Genomic DNA, 23,073 nt, shown 5'->3' on the forward strand with positions numbered 1-23,073 from the left:
AAATAATTAGTACAATGATTGTAGGTGTTCACAAGGAAAATAAAGCAGAATAAGGGGATAAAAGTGACTGATGGGATCTGTATTTTAGAGTGGTCGGGATGGGTCTCTCTGAGGACATCTGAGCAGAGACCTGAATCAAGCAAAGTAGTTGTCAGTGGAAAAGCCACAAGCTTGGAGATAGTTCTGGTAACTGCAAACTATTTATTGGATGTGTGGCCTTGGGCAAGTAAGTATACTTCTCTGACACTCAATTTCCTCACTTATAAACCAGCAATAATCTATACTTGCCTTACAGAGTTGTGAGGAAAAGGGGTAAGTCTGTGTGTAAAGCACCTAGCTTAAGGTCATCTCTGGCCTAGGCCCACAACAGACATACATTCAGTGAGTTCCATGCTGCCCCTCTTGTCCAGCCAGGAATCTCCCTTCCCGCTCCAGAAATGCTGCCTACCTCCCCAACTTCCAAAACACTGGACTCCCATGGCCCGTTCACACCACCTGCTGGCAGGATATTGCACTGCAGCTGTCCTCAAAACCAGTCCCTTTCCTCATCTCTTCAAAGGCCTTAGGTAGGCACTCACCACCACCAGCCAGTCACCAGGGATGGAGATGAAGGACAGACTTTCTCTGGCCCCTCCAGGAGCTCACAGCCTAGGGAGGTAGGCCCAACATGAAAGCAGCAATGATAATCCAGATAGGAGGTGCCAGCATCTAAGCAACTACAGGAACACAATGACGGAATGATTAACTGCGCCCAGGGAAGATTAGGGAAGGCTTCATAGTGTGTGACTCCTAAAGTGACCTTGAACAATGAACAGGAAGTAGGCACCAGGGGAGACATTCCAGGCAGAGAGAATAGTACAGGCAAAATCACGGAAGCATAAAAGAGGATATGAACTGGTTTGAGCCCACTACCTACCTGACCATGCTACATTTCTGGAACTTCCTGCAAAAGCAGCTTGGTTGAAGAATAAAACTGAAGGAAGCTGGTTTCCAGGACTCTCATAAAGCTCTACCACCTATCATCCTGGGAAAAACAAATCCTTCTCTCAAGAAAAACCTTTTTTTTTCCCCCCCTGAGGGCAGATACGGTCTCATGTGCCTTATGTTTCCACCCCTGGTCTTCCTTACCCTTCAAGAAACACCACCCTTGTCTCAGTCAAGTGACAACCTTTGAAACCTTGGCCAGGTCTTTCCCCCTCTGTGCCTCAGCCTCCTCCTCTGTGGAGTGGGAAAATAACCCTTATTTGCATCCTTCTCAAACAGCTATTTAAGTTGACAACTATGAAAGCTCATGGTGCTGCAGTGGGAAGGACCCAGACCCAGGAGATGCCAGGTCCTGAGGGGCACCCTGGGCAGCTGCGGAGGGAGGAGCTCGCACTGGTCCTCTCACACAGACCAAACCGTAGCCCCCCACCACCCATTGCTCATAAACCCCCATTAAAGTCAGGGATCCATGCAGTTTTGTTTCAGGTGTTTTATTAAGTGGGCCATACTGTAGCTGGTTTCTAGGTTGCAAAACAACATAAATTTAACAATAATAACATAGCCAGTTAGACTGTGACAAGCTTTTTCCTTCTTTAAAAAAAGAAAAAAGAAAAGAAAAAGAAAGACTTAAAACACACAATGGAGGGTTAAATAAATAGGAAAAAAAAGAAAAAGAAACCCTGTTAAGACATGCTTATGTTTACTTCTGTGCAGCTGTGTGCCAAGAGGAAGCATGATCTTCTGCATGATGGTGCATCCCGGCATGTCTCCGTTCCAAATAATACTGACAGAAACAGAAAAGATGTGGGACTGACTCATCAGTGCTTACAGAGGCACTGCTAAAAATCCCTTTGATTGGAGCTTGGGGCTTCCCACCCAGCACACCTGTGTGTGGCCGGTGAAAGCCAAATATCCGTAACAATGTTAATCTAGAAAACATTAGTTTAAAAACAATGTGGAATGGCCTCATGACCAGCGCCGTGAGGAAGCAGAACTGCCCCGCCCATGACGCAGGCTCAGTCTGGGGAGGCCGCAGGCTCCCAGCAGCGGCCACGGCGAGGGAGGGCACCAGCTTCAAAATAAGCGGCACCAACCTCGTCTCCCTCTCCCTATCACTCTTTCACATGAAAGTGTGTAAAAAGCAAATCAGCAAATAAACTCTAAAATAGATTATTTATTCCAAAAATCCTCTACTTTTCTTTTTACAGTGAGTGTACATCTCCTCTCCGTCTCCTGCTCAACTCGCTTAAATCCCTTTGGGTAGAAGGGTCAGAGCTGCAGGGTGAGTCTCTCTCGGTCCTACTGCTAGCTGGTGCTGGGAGGTCAGATGTCGATGCCCTTGACAAGGGACGTCTCCAGCGTGATGTTGAACTCCTGCAATGTCTGCAGCACGCGGATCAAGGAATTGACAAGTGTGTGGTCTTTGATGAGCGCCACATCTTCATACATGTGTGCGGTGATGGGACAGTCGGCCAGCAGGGCAATCCAGTGGTGTAGGAGGTGATCTCTGGCAGAGAAGGGTCAGTCCAGATGGGTCAGAAGGGAAGTGGAAGGGAGACAGTTAGTACAAGGCCAAGGAGGAAACTTGCTCCATCACTCCTTGAATAAAGTCTAAAGCTGGAGAAGTGGATAGCTTCCCCAACCCCCTTTCCCTCCCCTAATAGCTCTTGGCAAAGAGGCCTTACATCGCTTTAAAAGGCTCCTATTAGGGACTACTCAGTCCCAGGGACAACAACCCAGTCTGAGCCAAATCAACCCAGTTACCTGCCACGAGGCCCACACCTCCTCTCCTGTCTCCCCCTGCCTCCCTAGACCAGCCCACCACCAACCAGACTCCAGGACCAATCAACACCACCTCCTCCATCTCAACAGCCCATCTGTCCCAGAGCACTACTCCTCCCCAGAGCTATCACCACCAGGAATAATCCTCAGAGCTCACATCCACATAGCATTTGGCATGTGCCAGACACTGTTTTAAGAGATTTAACCTTCATAACAACCCTGTGATATGAGGTAGGTGCTATTAGTGCTATTACCAGCCCCACTTTATAGATGAAGAAATTGACAAAGGTTAAATAGCTTGTCCAAGTTCATATGGCTAGGAAATGGCTGATCTGAGAATATGAACCTAGTGAATCTGGTTCCAGAGTCCGTTTTTAAGTACAACGCCAACTCCCTCTCTTCCCTGGCCCAAATAAACTACTGCCTTAAATTTATTTGGTTTTCACAGCCTCATGTCACCCACTGGAATAGTCCCTAACAATCTTATCCACTCTGATGCATACCACCCATGGTATCAAATTCATATCATTTCAGTCGCCTGTTTAAACAACTCTGTTCTAATATGGAAGGGTTCCCTGTCCCAGCTCCCCAAGGCCCCCATCCTTTCAACTGTTTCCTACAACTGCCCTTCCCAAGTTTACCTGTTATTTCCTAACCCCACACTCTTTGCTTCCTTTAGGGCCTCTCTGCTAGTTCTGTCTGCTTCAAACTCTCTCCCCACTTCTACCCTTCCATTAAGGCTCAACTCAAATACCACCTCCTCCCCTCTCTGATCTTTCTCCTCTACAGTTTCAGCATACCTTATGAATGCTCCTTTTGGGACTCTCACAACCTTCTGCCTTATACTGTACTTAATTAGGACAAGTAAGCTTCTAAATGGTAGGGACCATGTTTTATTCAGCTCATTCCCACTGTCTTCCATCAGGCCTGGAACATTTGAATGGTTGTTGGAAGGAATGACTAGATATACTCTACTTCAAATTTCACCAGTGGGATGGTTTTATTCCTTCCCATCAAAATGGGCCTCCACCCAGTTACACACACCCTCATTGCCACCCCTACACATCCCCACACATAGGCTTGGTACATGAAGGAAATTAAGGGTTTCCAAGGTCTCACCTGTTGGGCGGCATCTGGTCATTAGCTGCTCCCACCCCCTGCACCACACTAGGCTCCCAGCACCACCTCCAAGGTGGCGCCGTGCACTCTGGGCCATGAGGCTGCAGTACCTGGCTCCCAAGCACACCAGCATCTGAAACTTGCCGTCCTTGCCAATGTTCCGGGGAGTATTATTGATTGCAGTGACAAATCGGCAGAAGTTCCGGGCCCTTGTATGCCAGTTTTCCTCAGGGACAAGTTCGTTCTGCTCCAAAGTCTCATAATAGGTTTGTGCTTTTTCTGTGAAGAGCAGAAAAGTTTGCCAGTGACAAAGGCTCTCAAAACCAACCCATCCATGACTGCCCTGCAGGCCACTAGCCATGGGCCTCTCCATGTTGATGCTAGGTAACTTAATGTGAGTAACATGAACGTTTTGACATCATTGGTCACATTTCAAAATGTAAAGTCCCTGTTCTTAGGTTTTAAATTTCTTTATGTGGCCCTTGATAGAAAATGGTCCTTTCTCTACTCTGAAGATAAAAAAGAAAAAAAAAAGAAAAAAGAAACCCTTAAGGGAGAAACTTCTTGTATAAAAATTCTTCAAGTGGGTACAACCCAGTGTTTGGGCTCCAAATGCTATCAACTGGCCTTTTGGACCTACAAGGAGAAAGTGTGAGGACTGAGTAACTTCAAGAAAAGTCAAGGCAAACAAACAACAGATCTAATTTGAGAGTCACCTGGTTGGGCTTCTGCCTCTCAGATTCCAGCGTTCAGCACCCACATTATGTTGGTGAGTTCCCATGTCTCTGCATGCTTTCCCACCCTCAGACCCTGGTCCAACTCACCCAAGAAATCCCAAATGAAGACATTTTTGAAGAGCCGGGGGGATTTAAATCCATGTTGGAAAGCCTGTTCCAGGGCCGAGACAAGGCCACATTCTCCACAGAGCAACAGCGTCAGACTGCCTCGCTATGGAAGGAAACAGGAGAGAGTGCCAGGCTTGCCTCAGCCAAACTGCCTTCCCACCACTGCTTCCCCAAACCCATAGCCCACAGCTGGGAGGGCAGCAAAAGATAGGCTGGGATCTTGTCTATTTCCCCCAGTACCCAGCACAGTGAATGACACAGAGCAGCTGTCAGTGAATAGCTAATGAACAGATGATGGATCTGGGTCCTCAGAAGTGGGACAAAGCCAGAGTGACCTCCGTTCAGCGAGGCTCAGACAAATCCAGAAGAAGACAGGAATACACACTGTTCATGAGGGGCCCAGGGACTCTGTTGGGTCATCAGTGTATAGTGAAAACAGGGTAACCTAAGGCAGAGGCCCCTGAGGAAACAATCTGCTCAATGTCAAACTGAGACACACACTCTAGACTCTGCGTTGCCCATAGTACATGGCCCTGGAAAAAGATCATTCTCTCTTATTCAATATAAAGCCCAGGTTTGGAGGGCAGAAAGGCTCACCTCTTTCTCAGGCTTATGGAAGTGCTTCACAATTCCATTGACTGCCTCCCCGATGGACTCCTGGATCTGCCCAGTGTTCAGCTCTGATAAAAATCAAGAAGACATCCCTAACCAATCTCAGAGGCTAATAGTGCTTAGCTGACTGAGCACAAGACTGAGGACATAGGAAGGGCTCATGGGAGAAGCAGGACACTGGGAAGCTGGACCCTGGAAACAGTGGCTCTTGCCTATCCAACTTTGCTAAGCTAGCCCTTCCTAAAATCTTGGGGGGAAAGCAAAAGCTAATACCTTAGAGTTCCGTCTCTAAAAGATACAGGTAAAGTTTATTTCCCATTTTACCCTGGAATCTTTGGCAACCAAAAGAGGTCCACAACTTGGCTGCGAGGCCCAGGAATCATGAAGGACAAGGCCAGAAAGTAGATCCCTCTCCTTTCTAGAATCACAAACAAAATGGTACGGAGGACCAGGGCAGGCTGTATGAACTCTCCCTTCTCCTTCCAGACCTCTAAGGAGTGTGACACCCCCTGAGCCTGACACACACACACTGATTCTTGAGAGGAAGGTGACAAATGCCTAAGGCTACTTTGCTAGAACAGCTGGTTCCTGAGGCAGCTGCATAGGCTGGGATCTGGACACCCATATCAGGGCTTCCAGAGATGTGCCCACATCCCCCACCTGGGTAGCACAAGGGCCCAGCCCTCCTCCCACTTACTGGGCTTGTTGTTGGGTGAGATGGTAACGAGCCTCCGGATGACACTAGGGGACTGCTGCAGGGGCGGGGTCCGGCACGGTCTCTCATCCACCTCAGGCTGGGACGTGAGCAGCTCCCCAACCAGGACCCGCTCCAGGCTCCCGTCGTCTATGCCCTTTCCCAACCACCGGCCACATGGGAACCTAAAGGTCAGGCAATGGCCTGTCAGAGCTGCCAGTTCCTCCAGTGTCCCTTCTCCTTGCTGCTCAGCAAAAGCCATCAAAAAGCCAAACCTTGGAGACAGGCTCTGAAACCAGGCTAGGGATCCCTCAAGACCCTGCCCATTCATCCCACTGTGCATCATCGAGAAGCCACCTGAATGATGGGTGGCCTGGAACCTGTGTACAGCAACATCATATATCTTTGCTTGGAAATCTCTCCTAATTCTTCTCAGGCATGTAAGACAGGGCCAAACAGGAAGTTACCTCAGTCCACCACAACCTAAAGAGTCTTCTTGAGAACTCTACATACCCACAGATCAAACACAGCCCCTGGCACCTGGCAGTACACCTTGCCCCACTATCTTAGATATCTTAGCCGAGGGAACACTTACTTGTAGGTATGTCCTGTGATCTCATTCCTGACCATCACATATTCCACCAACCATTTGGCATACAGTCCAGAGTTGTCATGGCCTATCTGTACCGTAGTGAGCTTCCCCAAGTTCTGGCACTGTGAAAGAACAGTCAGATAAAGAAGGTGCGTAGGTCAAGAAAATAAGAGAAAAGAAAGGCATTGCTCAGAGGCACAGATCTGACTGGTTGCCTGCAATCTGGCCCCTCAGTATCTGCAGAGGAAGAACTCATGGCTCCACCTACCACTAAGGCTGGTAGTACAGCACTGTCTCATGAGGGGGAAATGACTGAGAAAGAAGGTGCTACTACCTAGAGGAAGAATAGGGCCTAAGAGCAGAAGCAGTCTGAGATTCAGAGCTGTCTGTGACACAGGCTCAGCAACTGAAAGAATTCTTGGGGATTTCTCAATACACCATGGGCAGGGAGACACGCAAGTCCAGATGAGTAAGTGCCTTCCAGCCAGAGACCACTTAGACAGGGTGGGCTCCCTCGTCCTTGGGCCAATCCTTGACTCCGGCCTCTGATCATCTCAGGACAGGTCAACTGTGTTGATGCATAATACCATAAGGGCAAGACCATCATAAAACCCTGCAGAAAACTTCTGTAGGCAGCTGTTACAAACTCAGATCCCCACTGAGCCTAGGGTTGTGGTCCCTGGATAACACATACCTCAAAAGTCATCTCTAACACGTTCCTGGGAATCTGCAGGATCTGTGTTTCACCCAGTTCTCCAGAGATGCAGATCCATGGGTTGGCGGTGAACATGGAGCCCCCCAGCTTCTTGCTTGGTACAATCAGGATATGGTACGGGATCACTGTTTTGGGGAAGCCACAAAGGCATTGAGAAGGATCAGGAATCCCTCCCATACCTGAAAGGGCCCTGACCTGTCCAGGTGTGCTGGCATGACTGTGGCCCCTATTGTACTGGCCCCAGCGGAGCTGGGAGCAGCAGGTCCCAGGACCTAATCTCTGGCTGGCTTAGAATATTAGCCAATCCTACCCTCAGTCTCACTCCTCTTAGGGTTACTACCCAAACATCAAAGATCCAAACCCATCTTCAGGCCCAGAGCTAAGTGAACTTGTTCCCTAAATAGTATCACCAACTCCATGTTGTATTGAATTGCTTTGGAGAGCACTTTTCAGTCTATAACCTCATGAACTCTAATAACAATCTCCAGAGAGGCCATACCGGTCTTACAATGCCTTTTCTGAGGTACCAAAAGGGAAATCGTTCCCCTGAATCTCCTAAGCTCCAGTACAGTGTTGTTTCTCCTGTAGCCTATAAACCCTCATCTCTGAGAGGGAGGATGGGTGTCATGTAGAAACAAGATTCCACACTGCTGAAGCTGCTGAGTCACTGGCCACACAATGAGCCATGGGGCAAATTCAGAGACTACCCCCTACCGAACAGGGCATCCTGGCACCAAAGAAAGGTAAGGCTTCAAGGCCCTTCCTTAGACCATACTGAACCCTCTTCCTCACTCTGTAAACAGAGACTTAGGCCCACAGCAGAGATCAACTCTGCTCACAGAAATATAATGAGTTAGGACACAGCAAGGCCTGGACCCAAATCTCCCGCCACAACCTAGATTTTTTTCTGCTACTTCAGGAAGAGTTGTCTTTCCCTGTGGGCTGGTCTGAAACCCAGGATGCTGAATGATTCCCTCAGCCCAAAACAAAAGGGAGATTTCTTTACAGGTGTACAAACAGGGCAGTGAACTTCACCAACCGCCCAACTCCACTCCACCTTCATTGCCTTAGGTCCCCAGAGCAGTACTAGGACAACAGTAACAACACGATGGCCAAAAAGACTGAACTTCCCAGTTAAGAACAAGAATAAGAAGCTTTGGAGAAAAAACAACCTCCAAGGAGGGCTAATGCACCTCTCTGCCACAGAAGCAAAAGGCAAGTAGAAAGTGCAAGTGGCAATCTTCTTTCTTTAAAAAGGGGACAGTGAGTTAGCCTCCAGCAAGCTCATGAAGATTGGCATTGAGAAGGCTAGTTGGGGAACACAGGGCTACTCACGGATAGTTGTGAAGACATTGGTGAAGCAAAAGTAATCAACGGCATTGAAAGAGAGGAGGTGATAGAGGAACTGCTCCTTCTCGTCGTCACAGCGCAGGAAGGCATAGCGCTTGTACAACTTTCTGTCGGAGAGGAGGCAATACATCAGTCCCCCAGCCAAAAGGAGGGGAAAGAGACTAGAATTACTCAGTTCTGGAAGGAGACAGCTAAGGGAAGAGTAAGATGTCAAGCTTCAAGTTCCTTAGAGCCACCTAAAAAATGGAACAAAGCCGGCTTCTCCATTGAAATGAGGGCTAGAGGGAAAGTGGCTGTAACTACAGCAGGAACAATAAAAACCAAACTCTACCCGTGTCTAAGGGTTGATGCTGCTATAATGCGGTGTCAGAGGTCATGGGACCTCCTTTCCTAAACTGGGGGCTGGAACTATCACCCCTCAGGGATGACACAGGCCTTCTCAGGCTTCTAGCTAAGGCATCACTAGCTAGTGTGTGCTGTGGGAATAGCAATGGCAGAAGGTCTGTGACTGCCATTCATTACCAGAGCCAGCCTCACACCCTCAGCAGACCTAAGACCCCTGAGTCAGAACACTGTTCTGAATGTGAATGTAAGCACAGGACAGTTTCAGAGTTAATAAAGGGAATGACCCAGGTCACAGGCAAGGAAGAGCTGCACACATCATGTCCTTCCCCTCTTTTCAAATTTTCTCCTATCCCCATCCCCATCCTCACTTATTTATCAAAGGCCAACTCCTTTGCCTGACATTGTAGACACTTTGCAACAGTAATGATACCTTCCCCAAATAGAGGGGACATAAATAGCCATGTGCACAGGCCTTCAGCACAGAGAAACACACAAAGAATCCAAGAAGGTAACCATCTTGGCTGCCAAGACTGCAATCACCATGGCCAAAGAGGTAGAGATTTAGTAAACCTGTGAGGTTCTATTTATAAGGCACACCCAAGAGATTAATTCACCAGCCAGGGCCTACTATATGCAGGTGCTGGAGAGAGAAACACCTATCCTCAAATACAGTCCAGGTGAATAAATTAGGTAAAGGCCATGGTATAACACTGCCCATAATGAGGTGCAAGTGAAAGGCTCTCTCTGGGAATTTAAAGAGCAATAAGCTTCAGTGGTCCTAGAAAAGGAGAGGCCTAAAGGACAGCATGAATTTAGACAGGTGTTGCAGAAGAAAGAGGACGGGGTGTGAAAACCAGTTTGGCTGGAGTTGAGGACCCAGGGAGGTGATCAGTTAGCAATGAGGCTGAAAGGTTAGGCCACAGTCAAATGAAGAAAGACTCTAAATATTCAGGCTAAAGAGTTTGCAACTTGCCCTACAAGTAGTCAGTTTTGGCAATTTACCTTAGAAGTAGAAAGCCACAACCAGTTTCAGAAAATTTCATTTTAGTGTAGCTGAGGGGTGAAAGGGCATACGAGTAAAACTAAGACAGCAGCACCAGATAAGAAAACCGGTGGAGGCAGAAGTTAAGGACCTGAAATGTGCATGTGGAAGGTAAAGCAAAGCAAGGAGTCAAACTAGACACCAAATTTCAAAGCAGGTTCAGAGAGAAGAGTGGTGACATTAACAAAAAAATTTGAAAGGTGGTTATGGTGAAGACTCTGTGGAACTTGGTTTTGTTCTCTCTGAGCTAAAGGTAAGATATCTGAATGGAAATAAATGCAGGACTGGAGCTCAGAAGAAAAGTCAAAGCTTGAGCTTCAGATGTGGAAGTCACCGGATAGGTAACAGAAGTCATGAGAATAGGTGAGATCACTAAGTGAGAGAAAAAGCGTGAAAAGAATGTGTGTGCATGCAGAGAACTGGGGAATGTGGAAGCCAACACCCTGGAAAGAGTAGGGGGAGAAAAAGAACAGGATGATATAAGGTCACGGCAGTCATGCAAAGTGAGTGTCAAGGTAGAGCAGCTACCACACAGCATCACTGTAGGGAGGTCAAGGAGAAACCACGTGAGCTCACTGTATAGGAGCTAACTTTTCCCCCTAAACTATACAGCTCCCTTATCCTGCCTCAACCTTACCCCCTTCTCCAAGCTGTCAACAGTGTTGGAGGCTACCTGGAAATCGCAGAGTCAGGACCATTGTATCAAGATACACTCTCCAAGGCTACCTCCTCCTGTCTGTGCAGTTATGCACACATTTTATGTGCCCAATTTAATACCTTCTAGGTGCTAGGCAGCATGTTCATTCATGCCCTCCATGAAAGCAAATTGTAATAAGCAGCAAGCAACTAGATAATAATACAGCCCATCAGTGGTGAAGCAGGTTTGAACAAATACTGTGACAAATGCTATGGGTGCCTGGAGGAAGAAGAGACCAAGTCTCTGGAGCTTCTAGGCAAACTCTGGCAAAGAAAACTTCCGACCAGGCCCTGAAAGGACTAAAGACATCCTGAGAAGGGTGAGTGGTATGATTATGATGTGGCTAAAACTTTAAGTAGACTGAAGAGAAAGATAAGAGAGAACAGAATAGGGAGAAGGAGTAAGCAGGTTTTGATGAAAGGCCCCTTTTTTCTCCCCATACCCCATCCAAAATACAATCTGTGGCAGCAAAACTCATTTTCCATTCACTGGAGCAGCACTGGGGCCAGGATATCAGATGGAAAGTTTCTAGGACTGAGTAACTTCTGAGCTTATTTCCTCTAATAGGGCTATGGTTTAAAGAAACCAAAATTTAAAAAAGAAAGGAAGAGAAGAGAAGAGAAGAGAAGAGAAGAGAAGAGAAGAGAAGAGAAGAGAAGAGAAGAGAAGAGAAGAGAAAAGAGAAAGAGAAAGAAAAATTAGCCTCCTGACCAAAGTCTGTGCCTTATTTGCTATTGCCTAGGCCTTTAAGATCAAACATACCCTAGACCTATACACTGCCCCAGACTTCACAAAGTTCTTATGCTTGACCCCCTCTCAGATGCCTCTCTGTCCTCCTGATGACGATGTCCACACTGGCCAGCAGGAAAGACTTGCTGCCCTGTCCTGCTACACTGATTTTTTTTCTTTTTTTTTAACCACACACAATTGTCCCCAGAAGCTGGAATTCAAACATGTCCATTCCAAATTCCACACTTACATGTTCACTTGTTCTCTTTTAATTGTTCTCCCAATCTCTAAATTTTATTTCTAAACCCTTATGTATCTATAGGCAATCACATTTAAGTGCTTAAATGGGGCGCCTGGGTGGCTCAGTCAGTTAAGCGTCTGACTTCATCTCAGGTCATGATCTCATTGTTCTTGAGTTCAAGCCCCCGCATCAGGCACTATGCTGACAGCTCAGATCCAGGAGCCTGCTTTGGATTCTGTGTCTCCCCTCTCTCTCTGCCCTTCTTCTGCTTGTGTTCTGTCTCCTCTCTCAAAAATAAACATTAAAAAAAATTTTTTTTAATTTTTAAGTTCTGTAAGAATTGCTGTTTTAAACTCTAACCTATCAAAGTTTTAAACCTAATTCTTGCTTGTTATTTATACACAATAAACAATCTAAAAATTTTTATTTTCACTTTGAATAAAAATAGATTCTGCAGGTTTAATCAACTGGCTACACTAAATTTCACCAAGATCCACTCCTCTGCTTTATCATCCTTGGAGAAGTCAAATAATAAAGGACACCATGAAAAGATGTCTACAGAAATGTTAAACAAAAGTGCCCAACAGGCTTGCCAATGAAGAAAGAGCCAAACATAGAAAAAGGTAGAGAGGTGGTAGTCCAAGAGGCAGAGAAGGACAGCCCTCCTTCCCGCTCCTCCCCTGGTAACTAGGGTACAGAAAGTATACAAGGAATATCAAATCCAGAGAAGGGAACTGTAGGCTAATGGCCCCTGTGAGTGTGAGTGTGATGGAATCTCTCCCCTTCCTCTTTCTAGGTGGAAAGCGTGGAGGGAGAGGGTCTAGGAAGGTTAACTGAAAGCCCTTTTGAGCTCTAGGGAGACTCAGACAGGGTGGAAAGAGAAAGAGCAAGGACTTGGGCTGGCCCTGAGCTCAGGAGAGAACAAAACAGATAAGGGGAGCTCTTAAGAAGTTTTCTTTTCATTCTCTAATCCTTTCCTCCCTAGGACAGGAAAGAGACCAAAAAATGCCCTGTGCCTAAGAGGTATACAAATCACCTGGGTGCAGTAAGGAGAAGGGAGCCCCAAAACTCTCAAGTACCCAATAAGGACCCCATCCTTCTCATTATCTCTTTAAGAAAGCTATTTGAGGACATGCAGATTAAAAAAGGTAGGAAGAACAAACACAGAATTTTCCCTCTATAGATAAAGAGGGAGAAGAGGAAAAGCTACAAAACCTTCATATGCAATTTGAGTTCAGCTGAATACAACAGAAATGATGTAGTGAATAGTCTCCCTTCCCACACAAGAGTTTCCAATCTCCCCACCATTCCTGGGAGCCTGGTTCTAATCTAGGTGGAATGGCCTTACTTGGTGAGCTCATGGTCTGAGAGAAGCTGCTTCAGGTGTCTGGAAAGTAACTTTTTTTCCATTGACAATCGCACCCACGCTCTAGCCTTTCCCACATCAGTCTTGATTTCCCCGATGTTCTGGATGTGCCTGAAGGGAGAATAGAAAAAAGGAGATGGGGAGTGGGGTAGAAAATGAACTGACTACTAATACCTCCCCTGTAAAGTCAAGGAAGCCTGGTGAGAGCCCATCTCTCTTGTTCTCTAAATCCTCAGCTTCCATGTAGCTTTGCAGATAGGCTCACTACAATTTGGGGGGCTGAGGGGGAATAACACAGTTCTCAAAAAGCCAAGCTAACCCTGGAACCCTAAGGTCTTGTGATAACTCTGGTATAATTCGCCAAAACTGTCAGGAAACCCAACTGCTTGTATAGCTCTACAACAGCATCATGAAGCACAAGACCAATAAGGAGGGCTTCCTGGTTAACAGAGAGGCTATAGAAGCCCAAGTCACTGAGACCCTGCTATTTAAAGTAGATACCTGGGGTGCCCGGGTGGCTCAGTCCGACTCCAGCTCAGGTCATGATCTCATCGTTCATGAGTTTGAGCCCCACATCGGGCTCTGTGCTGACAGTTCAGAGCCTGGAGCCTGTTTTGGATTCTGTGTCTCCCTCTCTCTGTATTCTATCCCCACTCACACTCTGTCTCTCCCTCTCTCAAAAGTAAATAAAGATTTAAAAAAATTTTTTTAATTAAAAAAAAATAAAGTAGACACCTAAGGAGTAACTGAAAACAAGCTTTTAGTGGCTTATTCTATATGAACCCAGACTGACCTCATATCCTGAATGAGGGAGACTCGCAGGGGAGACATGACTGAGCTGGCATCAGACTTCCTCCGTTCTGAATCAAGAAGTATTCCTAGAACAAAAAAGTTGTTCATGTCTCAAGAGATAGGATTATCCAAAGAGCTGATTACCCAAATTTGTACAGGAAATGGTTACTTTGGTAACACTTAGCATTTCATGAATATTTATTAAGTACCTACTAGGTATCAGATGTTATACTCTTAACCCGTATTATCTCATTTAACCCTCTAAAGTTAGATAGCCAAGGAAAGTATCACAGAGAAGGGAACTGATTCAGAGAACACTGCTTTGCCTCAGTCACCAAGTGGCAAAATCAGGACTGGAGGGAACACAGATCTTCTGGCTCCTAATCCAGCATGTTCTCATCACTAACCTTTGGAAGCACTATTTCCATTTGGAGTTACTACTCATGTACTTGGTCTTGCCTCAAAATGGGCTACAAAAGAGCCAAGCAAGTGCGTAAAGAACATGTTCCATAATGCTTAGGATCTCTAGATACAAGCATACCTCATTCTATTATGCTTTGCTTTATTGTGCTTCACAGATACTGTGTTTTTTGCAAATTGAAGGTCTGTGGCAACGCTGTGTCAAGCAAGTCTACTGGCACTATTTTTATTATCACTATTGTTATTTAATGTTTTTATTTATTTTTAAAAGAGAAAGGGAGAGAGCGGGGGAGGGGCAGAAAGAGATGGGGACAGAGGATCCTAAGCGAGCTCTGTGCTGACAGCAGAGTACCTGATGTGGGGCTCAAACTTGTGAACCATGAGATCATGACCTGAGCCAAAGTCGGGTGCTTAACCGACTGAGCCACCCAGGCACCCCTATTATTATTATTTTAGAGAGAGAGCACATGAGCGGGAAAGAGGGGCAGAGGGAGAGAGAGAATCCCAAGTAGGCTCCATGCTTAGTGCAGAGCCCGACACAGGGCTCAATCCCACAACCCTGGGATCATGACCTGAGCCAAAATCAAGAGACTCAAGACACTCAACCAACTGAGCCACCCAGGTGCCCTGGCACCATTTTTCTAACAGCATTTGCTCACTTCATGTCTTTGTGTCACACTCTGGTAATTCTCACAATATGTCAAAATTTTTCATTGTCATTATATTTGTCATGGTGATCTGTGATCCATGACTATGACTTGCTGATAGCTCCAACTGATGGTTAGCATTGTTTTTAGCTATATTTTTAAATCAAGGTATATACATTTTTTAGACATGTTATTGCACACTTAACAGACTTCAGTGTAGCATTAATATAACTTTTATATGCAATGGGAAACCAAATAATTCACCTGACTCACTTCCTTATAATATTCAGTTTTTTTGTGGTACTCTAGAACCAAACCCACAATATTTCTGAGGTATGATTGTATATTTATATCCATATGTCTGGTCCAATACATAAAACATAGTATCTTCATCATTTAACTGTTGAGAATTTTTGGCTATATAGTCTATCCCTCAGCAGTAACTTCTATAGCCTTCCTGAGAAGAATTTTTGTTCTAATATCCAGAGAATAGATGAAAGAACTCCTTATCAAGCTGCTTAGGAAGCTCTTGTACCTGGTTTCCAGCCAACTATTCTCCCCACTTTCAGTGCTAGCTGAAGTCAATTAGCTCAAGAGGAAAGAAACCACGGAATTCATGCCTATCTCTTTACTTCCATTTGAACTGATCTTTACCATTAGGATAAGAATACCCAAGAAAAGTAAACAAACTTCCTGGCAGAGAGAAGAAAATGAAGGATGATGCAAAGGGGAGATGTTGCCAAGAAGTAAAGGAAGGAGGAGTATTGTCTTGGAAGGGGCACTACAGAATGAACACCAGACCAGGAGACAAGAGGCCTGCCTCCTAATCTGGCCTCTTCCATGAATGCCCTGTGTGATCCTGAATAAATTCATTTCCTCCTGGATCCCGGTTTCCTCCTCTTGTAAAATAAAGGGGCTGGACTAGATAATCTCTGGGGTCCCTGCCAACTCTAATATTTTTATTAAATTAGAAATGGAAAAAGAAGTGTTAAGGGATCATTCACATCAGGCCTTGACTCTGAGGAACTCCAAGGTAGAACACATTGACAAACAGGCTCTCTTAACTGATAGATCATCTCAATGCCCACTTCAGAGAAATAAAACAAAAAACTATGAAGACAACCTATTCCAAACACAGGACACCAGAACACACAAATTCACTGAAAACCTAAATTCATTTAAACACTGGCCTTGGGCGCCTGGGTGGCTCAGTCGGTTAAGCGGCCGACTTCGGCTCAGGTCATGATCTCGCAGTCCTGAGTTCTAGCCCCACGTCGGGCTCTGTGCTGACAGCTCAGAGCCTGAAGCCTGCTTCAGATTCTGTGTCTCCTTCTTTCTGACCCTCCCCTGTTCATGCTCTGTCTCTCCCTGTCTCAAAAATAAATAAACGTTAAAAAAAAAAAAATTTATAAACACTGGCTTTTTGCTGATATAAGTCACCTATCTCACTCATCAAAAGGGTATAGAGACAGGGACACCTGGCTGGCTCAGTCAGTAGAGCATGCGACTCTCGATCTTAGGGTCACGAGTTTAAGCATCATGTTGGATGTAGAATTTACTCAAAAAAAAAAAAAAAAAGTATAGAAACACATCATGAAAGCAAACCCCATTGCTTTGGCACACTCTGTGGTCAGAGAGCCAAGTAGCTTAATATTTAAAAAAGAAAACATTTCAGACAAAGGCTTCATTGACCTGGAATAGTCTACCGCAGATGATCACTCCAGTGGGAGATGGGAAAATGGATGAAGGGGGCTCTCCCCAATGCTACAGAGACCAACTTACCTGAGGTACTGAGACTTCCTGATGTGAGTTTTCTCTGCCGGTTTTCCTGATAATGTAACAGGTGGGACCACAAGGCTGATTTCCCCTGGAACCAACACAAGGGAGAAGAAACTCCTGTCAGTTAAAAAAATTTTTCTCTAATATTTATTTTTAAGAGAGAGAGAGAGAGAGAGAGAGAACGCATGAGCGGGCGAGGAGCAAAGAGAGGGAGACATAGAATCCAAAGCAGGCTCCAGGCTCTGAGCTCTCAGCACAGAGCCCAACGTGGGGCTCGAACCCATGAACTGTGAGACCATGACCCGAACGAAGTTGGGTGCTGAACCGACTGAGCCACCCAGGTGCCCCGAAACTCCTGTCAGTTTAGATTTCAGAGGCTAAGGCATCCAGTGAACAGAGTCATAGATAAAACATATACATATGGGCTTTTAGTAAAAGATATCTGTATTATGTCTTATCTTGATGTACACCTAGTGCAACATATACAAATATATCCCCCTACTAAAATGCAGAGGAAATATAAAGAAGAATGGAAGAGAGAAAAGATACGTGGCCCACCACTTGAAACAGGAAGGAGGACATGGCCACACAGAATCTGTGAATGGGCCAGTTTATAAGAAAGAAAAAAGCAAATAACCTATCAACTTCTGAGTTGGTTAAAGGCCAGCTTGGGTAGAGCATGATGGCTTTTGTACATAGGAGCTAATACCCAGTCTATAAGATTCCATGACAACTCCTGAGTTTCCTTAAATATTTAAAGGCATTATTGTCTTTAGTGTAGGCTGAGGAGAAGCTGTCACTAAGATGAAGATTTACTCTTGAAGGTAAAGTTGAAGAAGGCTGAAGGTACTTAACTACAGTCAGTGTAACAGAACCTTAGCATTTGGAAATGTAAGAGTTGCAGTTTAAACTAAGACATGTAGCAATTTGTCATTTTACCAAGGCACAGATTTGATTAGCATTTGCAAGCCTGATGTGAGGGAGCAATTTGCCTAGGTGGTGAGTGAGCCCAGCTGGCCATCCAGTAACTGTTTTGTCTTTTTCTAGCCCTCCTGCAGTACACAGTGACCCTTGTATGTGACTTAAAAAAAAAACTTTACATCAGATTCATGGTAAATGTTTCTATATAGCTGACATAATATAAATGTAGTATTATGTTTGTTTTAGTAGAATTTATTATAATAATTTTATAAATGACTTTAGTTCTGTATTTTAAAGAATAGTAATAATAGAAGTTACCATGTCTTGAGGCTTGCTATAAACTAAGTACTACATTAAATGTTCAAAATATATTTTATTCAATGCTCTCAACAATACTACAAGATAGGTAGCTCTATCCTCATTTTCTTTAGAAAAGGTCAAATTGGGGATCAAAGATTAAGTAACATGTAAAAGATCACAGAGCTAGTAAGCAGAGTGTTGGGATTCAAGCTTCAATCTATCTAATATCAGAACCACTGCTATCAATAATGATGCTATACAGACTGTCTAAAAGAGATTTAACTTTTGAAGTTATACTTTCTGAAGAAAGTTTTATGCTCTCAAATGAATGCAAGGATTTTAAGGTCTCAAGATTTGTCCCTTGAGAATACTGAGTATTTATTTTGTTTCCATCCACCAACTTGATCTATCTTAGGAGAAAAAAGCAAGCATTTGAATGGAAGAAAAACCCTCATCTATAAATCAGCAACTTGTTGACATAAACTTGCTGTATGTTTGGATATCCTACAAGATTTAACCTGCTTTAAAAAAAAAGAAAAGAAAAAAGATTTAGACAGCTTAAAACAAAACCCAATAATCATCATGGCATTTTTTTTAAAAACACAAGTTAAAACTAGAAACGACTATTTTTTTATTCATCAAAAAAACAAATATTTGGGGAAAAAATAATGTTTAACAACATCAGTGAGACTTACAACCCCTATACACTAACTGGTATATTAATACAATAAATATGAAAGACAATGCAAGAGCTTAAAATACTCACACTCTTTGATTTAATAATTCAACTTCTAGAAATCCATCCACTTATCCACCAAAACCATTAAAGTAGGCTCCTGAAAGGGACTTTGACTTGTCACTCGTATCTCAGAATCTAGGAAGACCAGGAAGGCAGCCTCCCTTAACAGAATTGTGTGAATGTGACACACACTAAATATAGCTGGTCACCAGAGAGGCAATGATACCGAAGAGCCAAAGAACACCAGGCTGCCATGCCAGGAGGATGCCCTGGCTCACAGTGATTTTACTCATGAGGAGGGAGAGCAAAGGCAGGAGTGAGAGAGCAGCAGCTGGGCTGACGGGTCTTTCTAGTTCAGGAGACATGGATTATTCTTTTTCCTCTTTTGAAGAGGCTGATTGAGACTGCAAGGTTCAATTTAGCCTAACCACCCATTTGGGGTAGTTATATAGAGATAGCAAGATCTAAGTAGTACCAGATTCTCCAGGGATGTCATATATATGGAAGGTACGAAACAACCCCTTCTCACTTATCCCAAGGGCAGCAGTTACAAAACCAGTATGAAAAACCAAACCTCACCTCTTATTGTCAGAAGAATATACTAGAGAAGGATACACATCTCCTTGAAAAATGTCACTGAAAGCCAAAGAGAGCTGTGAAGATAACAGAGCTTAAGAGGACTTGCTGAAGGCAGCCCTGCATGTAGACAGTCGTATGGCTAATAACAAAATTTAGAAAGCTAGCAGCAAAACCTGCTGTTTGGATTCCCTCTACTTTCTAAGTAGATAAAATAGGTAATTGATCAGTAAGGTGCCCTCAGAAGGGGGCAGTAAAATCACCTTCTGAGAGTAAATTTGGTCACTGCAAGACCATGCATAATCTGCATGATGGAGAGCAGGTAACCAGGTTATAGCTTTTGGATTAGGACATAACCAAAGAATGTCTCAACAGGAGAGAAGCGCTCTACACACAAGCTAGCAAAGTAGAGGCCTAAGGAGGACATGCTGTAGAAACCCAACATAGATAGTCTTGGTCAATCCTCAGCTGAACATCCATGTGTCTTTGAGGGTATAAATGACCTGCCAAAAAAGCACATACCCTTGCTTCCCTCCGGTGACACTGTTAGTGCTTTATTTCTAGCACTCCAAATGCAGACTTCAGAACAAAATGGGACCTCAACTGAAAAGTCCCCATTATTTTGAACTAGTTTCTCACTAAACAAGTAGCCCCTATCCATCCAAACTGAGAAGGGAATCAAATTGGCTCCAAAAGATATTCCTTATACTATGGGAATTTTTGCAGAATATGGCTACAAAGCCTCAGAGGACAGGTTTAGAACATGGTATGGTATTAGTTCTTAAACTGCAGGAGAAGTCTCACTAATGCTCTAGAAATTTTTATGGCAAATATTAAAAAGTTTTGGTGGCATATGTTTTACCAAAAAGCTGAAGAGCTCAACTATAGTGCCAGGCTCGCTCAACTTCAAGGAAATTGATAAAATGATTATTTATATTCTATTCATTTGTTATAAAGAAAAGTAAAGAAACAAATTCTTCATGTAGAACTTAGCATAATAGCTTTCATATGTTATATACCTACCACACGCCAGGTTATTTGTATTATATCTAATTATCATAACCCTCAAAGGTAGACTTGATTAACTCTGTAGTATTGATAAAAAAAATGAAACTCAAAAATCACAAGTTACTGGAAGTCAGCCAGTGGAGCTAAGATTCAAAAATCCCAGGCCTCCTGACTCCAAAGCCCATGGTGTTGCTGTTATACTACAGGAATCTCAAAATTTTAGGAATTTGGTGATGCACAATTTTTAGCATTTAAAAAATTTTATAATCACATTATTGTTTATAATATTAAAAAATCAGAAATAATCTAAATGACCAGTAATAAAGGATTGATTCAAATATGGAAAATGTATACAGTGGATACAGTAACTAAAACTGAGATCTGAGAAGAGTAATGACCATAAACATTTACAAAGCATCTCCCACATTCCAGGCTCTGAGTTCAGTGCTTGACATGAACTATCTTAAATCCTCACAAGAATCCTATGGAGGTGGGTACTTTAAAAATTCCATCATATATAGGAAGAAACAGAAGCCTGGAAAAGCTACATATCTTGATCAGTCTTATAAAGTTATTAACTGGGAATCAAACCCATGTCTATCTGATTCCTAGTTTGAACTCTTAAACATTACAGTATCACCTAAAAATTAGATAAGGACACAGAAAAAATATTCTGAGGTTAAAAAAAGAAAAAGCAAGTTACAAAACATTATGTACAGTAGGATCCCATCTAGATTTTTGTAAAAACAGTTTTACTGAGATATAATTCACGTTACCGTAAAATTCACACGTATAAAGTTATACAATTTTCTGTAAAAAAAAAAAAATCCAGCTTTTAGTACATTCACAGAGTTGTGCAACCATCACCACTACCTAATTTTAGAACACTGTCATCACCCAAAAAGAATTATCAGTCACTCCCTATTCCTCCTTCCCTCCTGCCTCTGGCATCTCCTAATCTATTTTCTGACTACGAATTTGTCTATTCTGGACATTTTATATAAACAGGATCATACAATATGTGGTCTTTTGTGACTGGCTTCTTTCACCTTGTATGTTGAACCACCTATCATCCTTCATTCCTTTTACTACTGAATTAAATTCCATTGTACAGACATACCACATTTAGTGTATCTATTCATCAACTGATGGACATTTGAATTGTTCTACTTCTGGTCTATTAGGAATAAGGCTGCTATGAACATTTGAGTACATGTTTTTATATGGACGTCATATTTCCATTTCTCTTGAGTACACAGCTAGAAGTGAACTTGCTGTGTCATATGATAACACCATGTTTAACATTTTGAGGAACTGCCAGACTGTGTTCCAAAGTGGCTGCACCATTCTACATTCCCACCAGCAATGTGTGAAGGTTCTAATTTGTCCACATCCTTACTAAACTTGTTTTGTCTGTCTTTTTTTTAGTTATCCTAGCGGATGTGAAAAGGTATCTCACTGTAGTTGGATTTTTAAATATACACTGTATATGGGTATATGTGCATAGAAAAATGTCTTGAAGAACAGATGTAGTAAACTGTCTCTATACCCATAACAATGACAACTCCAGAAGGGCAGAGATCTTGGTCTGTTTTGTTCACTTAGGTATCTCAAGTGCCTACAACAGTGCCGGACACAGTTGGCTCTCAAAAAAATAGTGCAACATACTTACATATATTTTCTAATTTATCCATATTAAAACTGCTTTTGAAAAGATTTCAAGTTCTTTTCAAATTTAAAAATGTATAGGGGCGCCTGGGTGGCGCAGTCGGTTAAGCGTCCGGCTTCAGCCAGGTCACGATCTCGCGGTCCGTGAGTTCGAGCCCCGCGTCAGGCTCTGGGCTGATGGCTCAGAGCCTGGAGCCTGTTTCCGATTCTGTGTCTCCCTCTCTCTGTCCCTCCCCCGTTCATGCTCTGTCTCTCTCTGTCCCAAAAATAAATAAACGTTGAAAAAAAAAAAAAAAAAAAATAAATAAATAAATAAATAAAAATGTATAAAAATAAAAGTTGTCCATCTTAACCAAATATTCATTGTAGAGTATTCTGAAATAAGGAAATTCTCTGGTATTCAGCAGTAAAAATCAAACTTACTGTCATTCAGTCCTTTCTCAAATCTTTAGATAGTTAAGCTATCTGCATATAAAAGAAATGTTAATGACAGACCTTTTTCCACTGGGAATGTACAGTGAAGGACCATTAGAGGACATCTGGTACTTAGGAGTTCCAAGTTCTCTCTTTTGTGTTCCATTTCCAGACTAGGGACAGATGCCAAAAAGGATCTATCAATTTGGCCTTCAGCTCTATTCACAAAAAGGAAGATGCCACTCTAAAAATGTCTTCACAAACACACAGGTTTATGAAGCAAATTAAAAAAAAAAAAAATAGCTTGGATCATATTTATTTACTTATTAGTTTGTTTAGCTATTTCAAGTCTCACTCCACCATGCCATGCACCATTCTTCAAAGCCAGCCAGCTGGAGAAGTATGGGAAAGCTAGTAAGTGAAAACAGAAAGACAGTTTGCTCAGCAGGGAGAGTCTACACATTCCTTACCTGCTTTACTTGTAGCCCATGACTCCAGATCCTCTCTAGGAGGTCACAAAGGCTGGCAATCAAGGTGTTCTCCTCCACCCCTGTGATGTTCACCTCCCCGTGCCCTAGCTCCACAGCCTCTCGGCCCATTTTCTCCACCAGCATCCTCTTGGTCTACAAGGAATCAGTCAGCAGGATTAGATAACCCAGTGAGCAGGATCATATGCAACTAGAGAGGATTGTGGCC

The 23,073-nt window shown here is 43.6% G+C and overlaps 1 protein-coding gene across 7 annotated transcripts in view; it reads right to left on the reverse strand.

Moving 5' to 3' along the window:
- Positions 1–1,459: 1,459 nt before the first annotated feature.
- Positions 1,460–23,073, reverse strand: part of DENND5A (DENN domain containing 5A) — a 122,136-nt gene continuing 100,522 nt past the window's right edge. For all 7 annotated transcript variants that reach the window (XM_058688184.1, XM_058688188.1, XM_058688182.1 and 4 more), the window contains 12 exons: positions 22,848–23,000; positions 16,755–16,839; positions 13,907–13,991; positions 13,096–13,224; positions 8,679–8,800; positions 7,323–7,468; positions 6,632–6,750; positions 6,040–6,221; positions 5,328–5,410; positions 4,710–4,833; positions 3,996–4,164; positions 1,460–2,491 (listed from right to left, as the gene is read on the reverse strand). In XM_058688184.1, coding sequence (XP_058544167.1) covers positions 2,308–2,491; positions 3,996–4,164; positions 4,710–4,833; positions 5,328–5,410; positions 6,040–6,221; positions 6,632–6,750; positions 7,323–7,468; positions 8,679–8,800; positions 13,096–13,224; positions 13,907–13,991; positions 16,755–16,839; positions 22,848–23,000 — 1,581 coding nt within the window. In that variant the 3' untranslated portion in view covers positions 1,460–2,307. The remainder of the gene's footprint in view (positions 2,492–3,995; positions 4,165–4,709; positions 4,834–5,327; positions 5,411–6,039; positions 6,222–6,631; positions 6,751–7,322; positions 7,469–8,678; positions 8,801–13,095; positions 13,225–13,906; positions 13,992–16,754; positions 16,840–22,847; positions 23,001–23,073) is intronic.

The sequence above is a fragment of the Neofelis nebulosa genome, chromosome 10 (assembly GCF_028018385.1).
Source record: "Neofelis nebulosa isolate mNeoNeb1 chromosome 10, mNeoNeb1.pri, whole genome shotgun sequence".
NCBI lineage: Eukaryota > Metazoa > Chordata > Mammalia > Carnivora > Felidae > Neofelis > Neofelis nebulosa.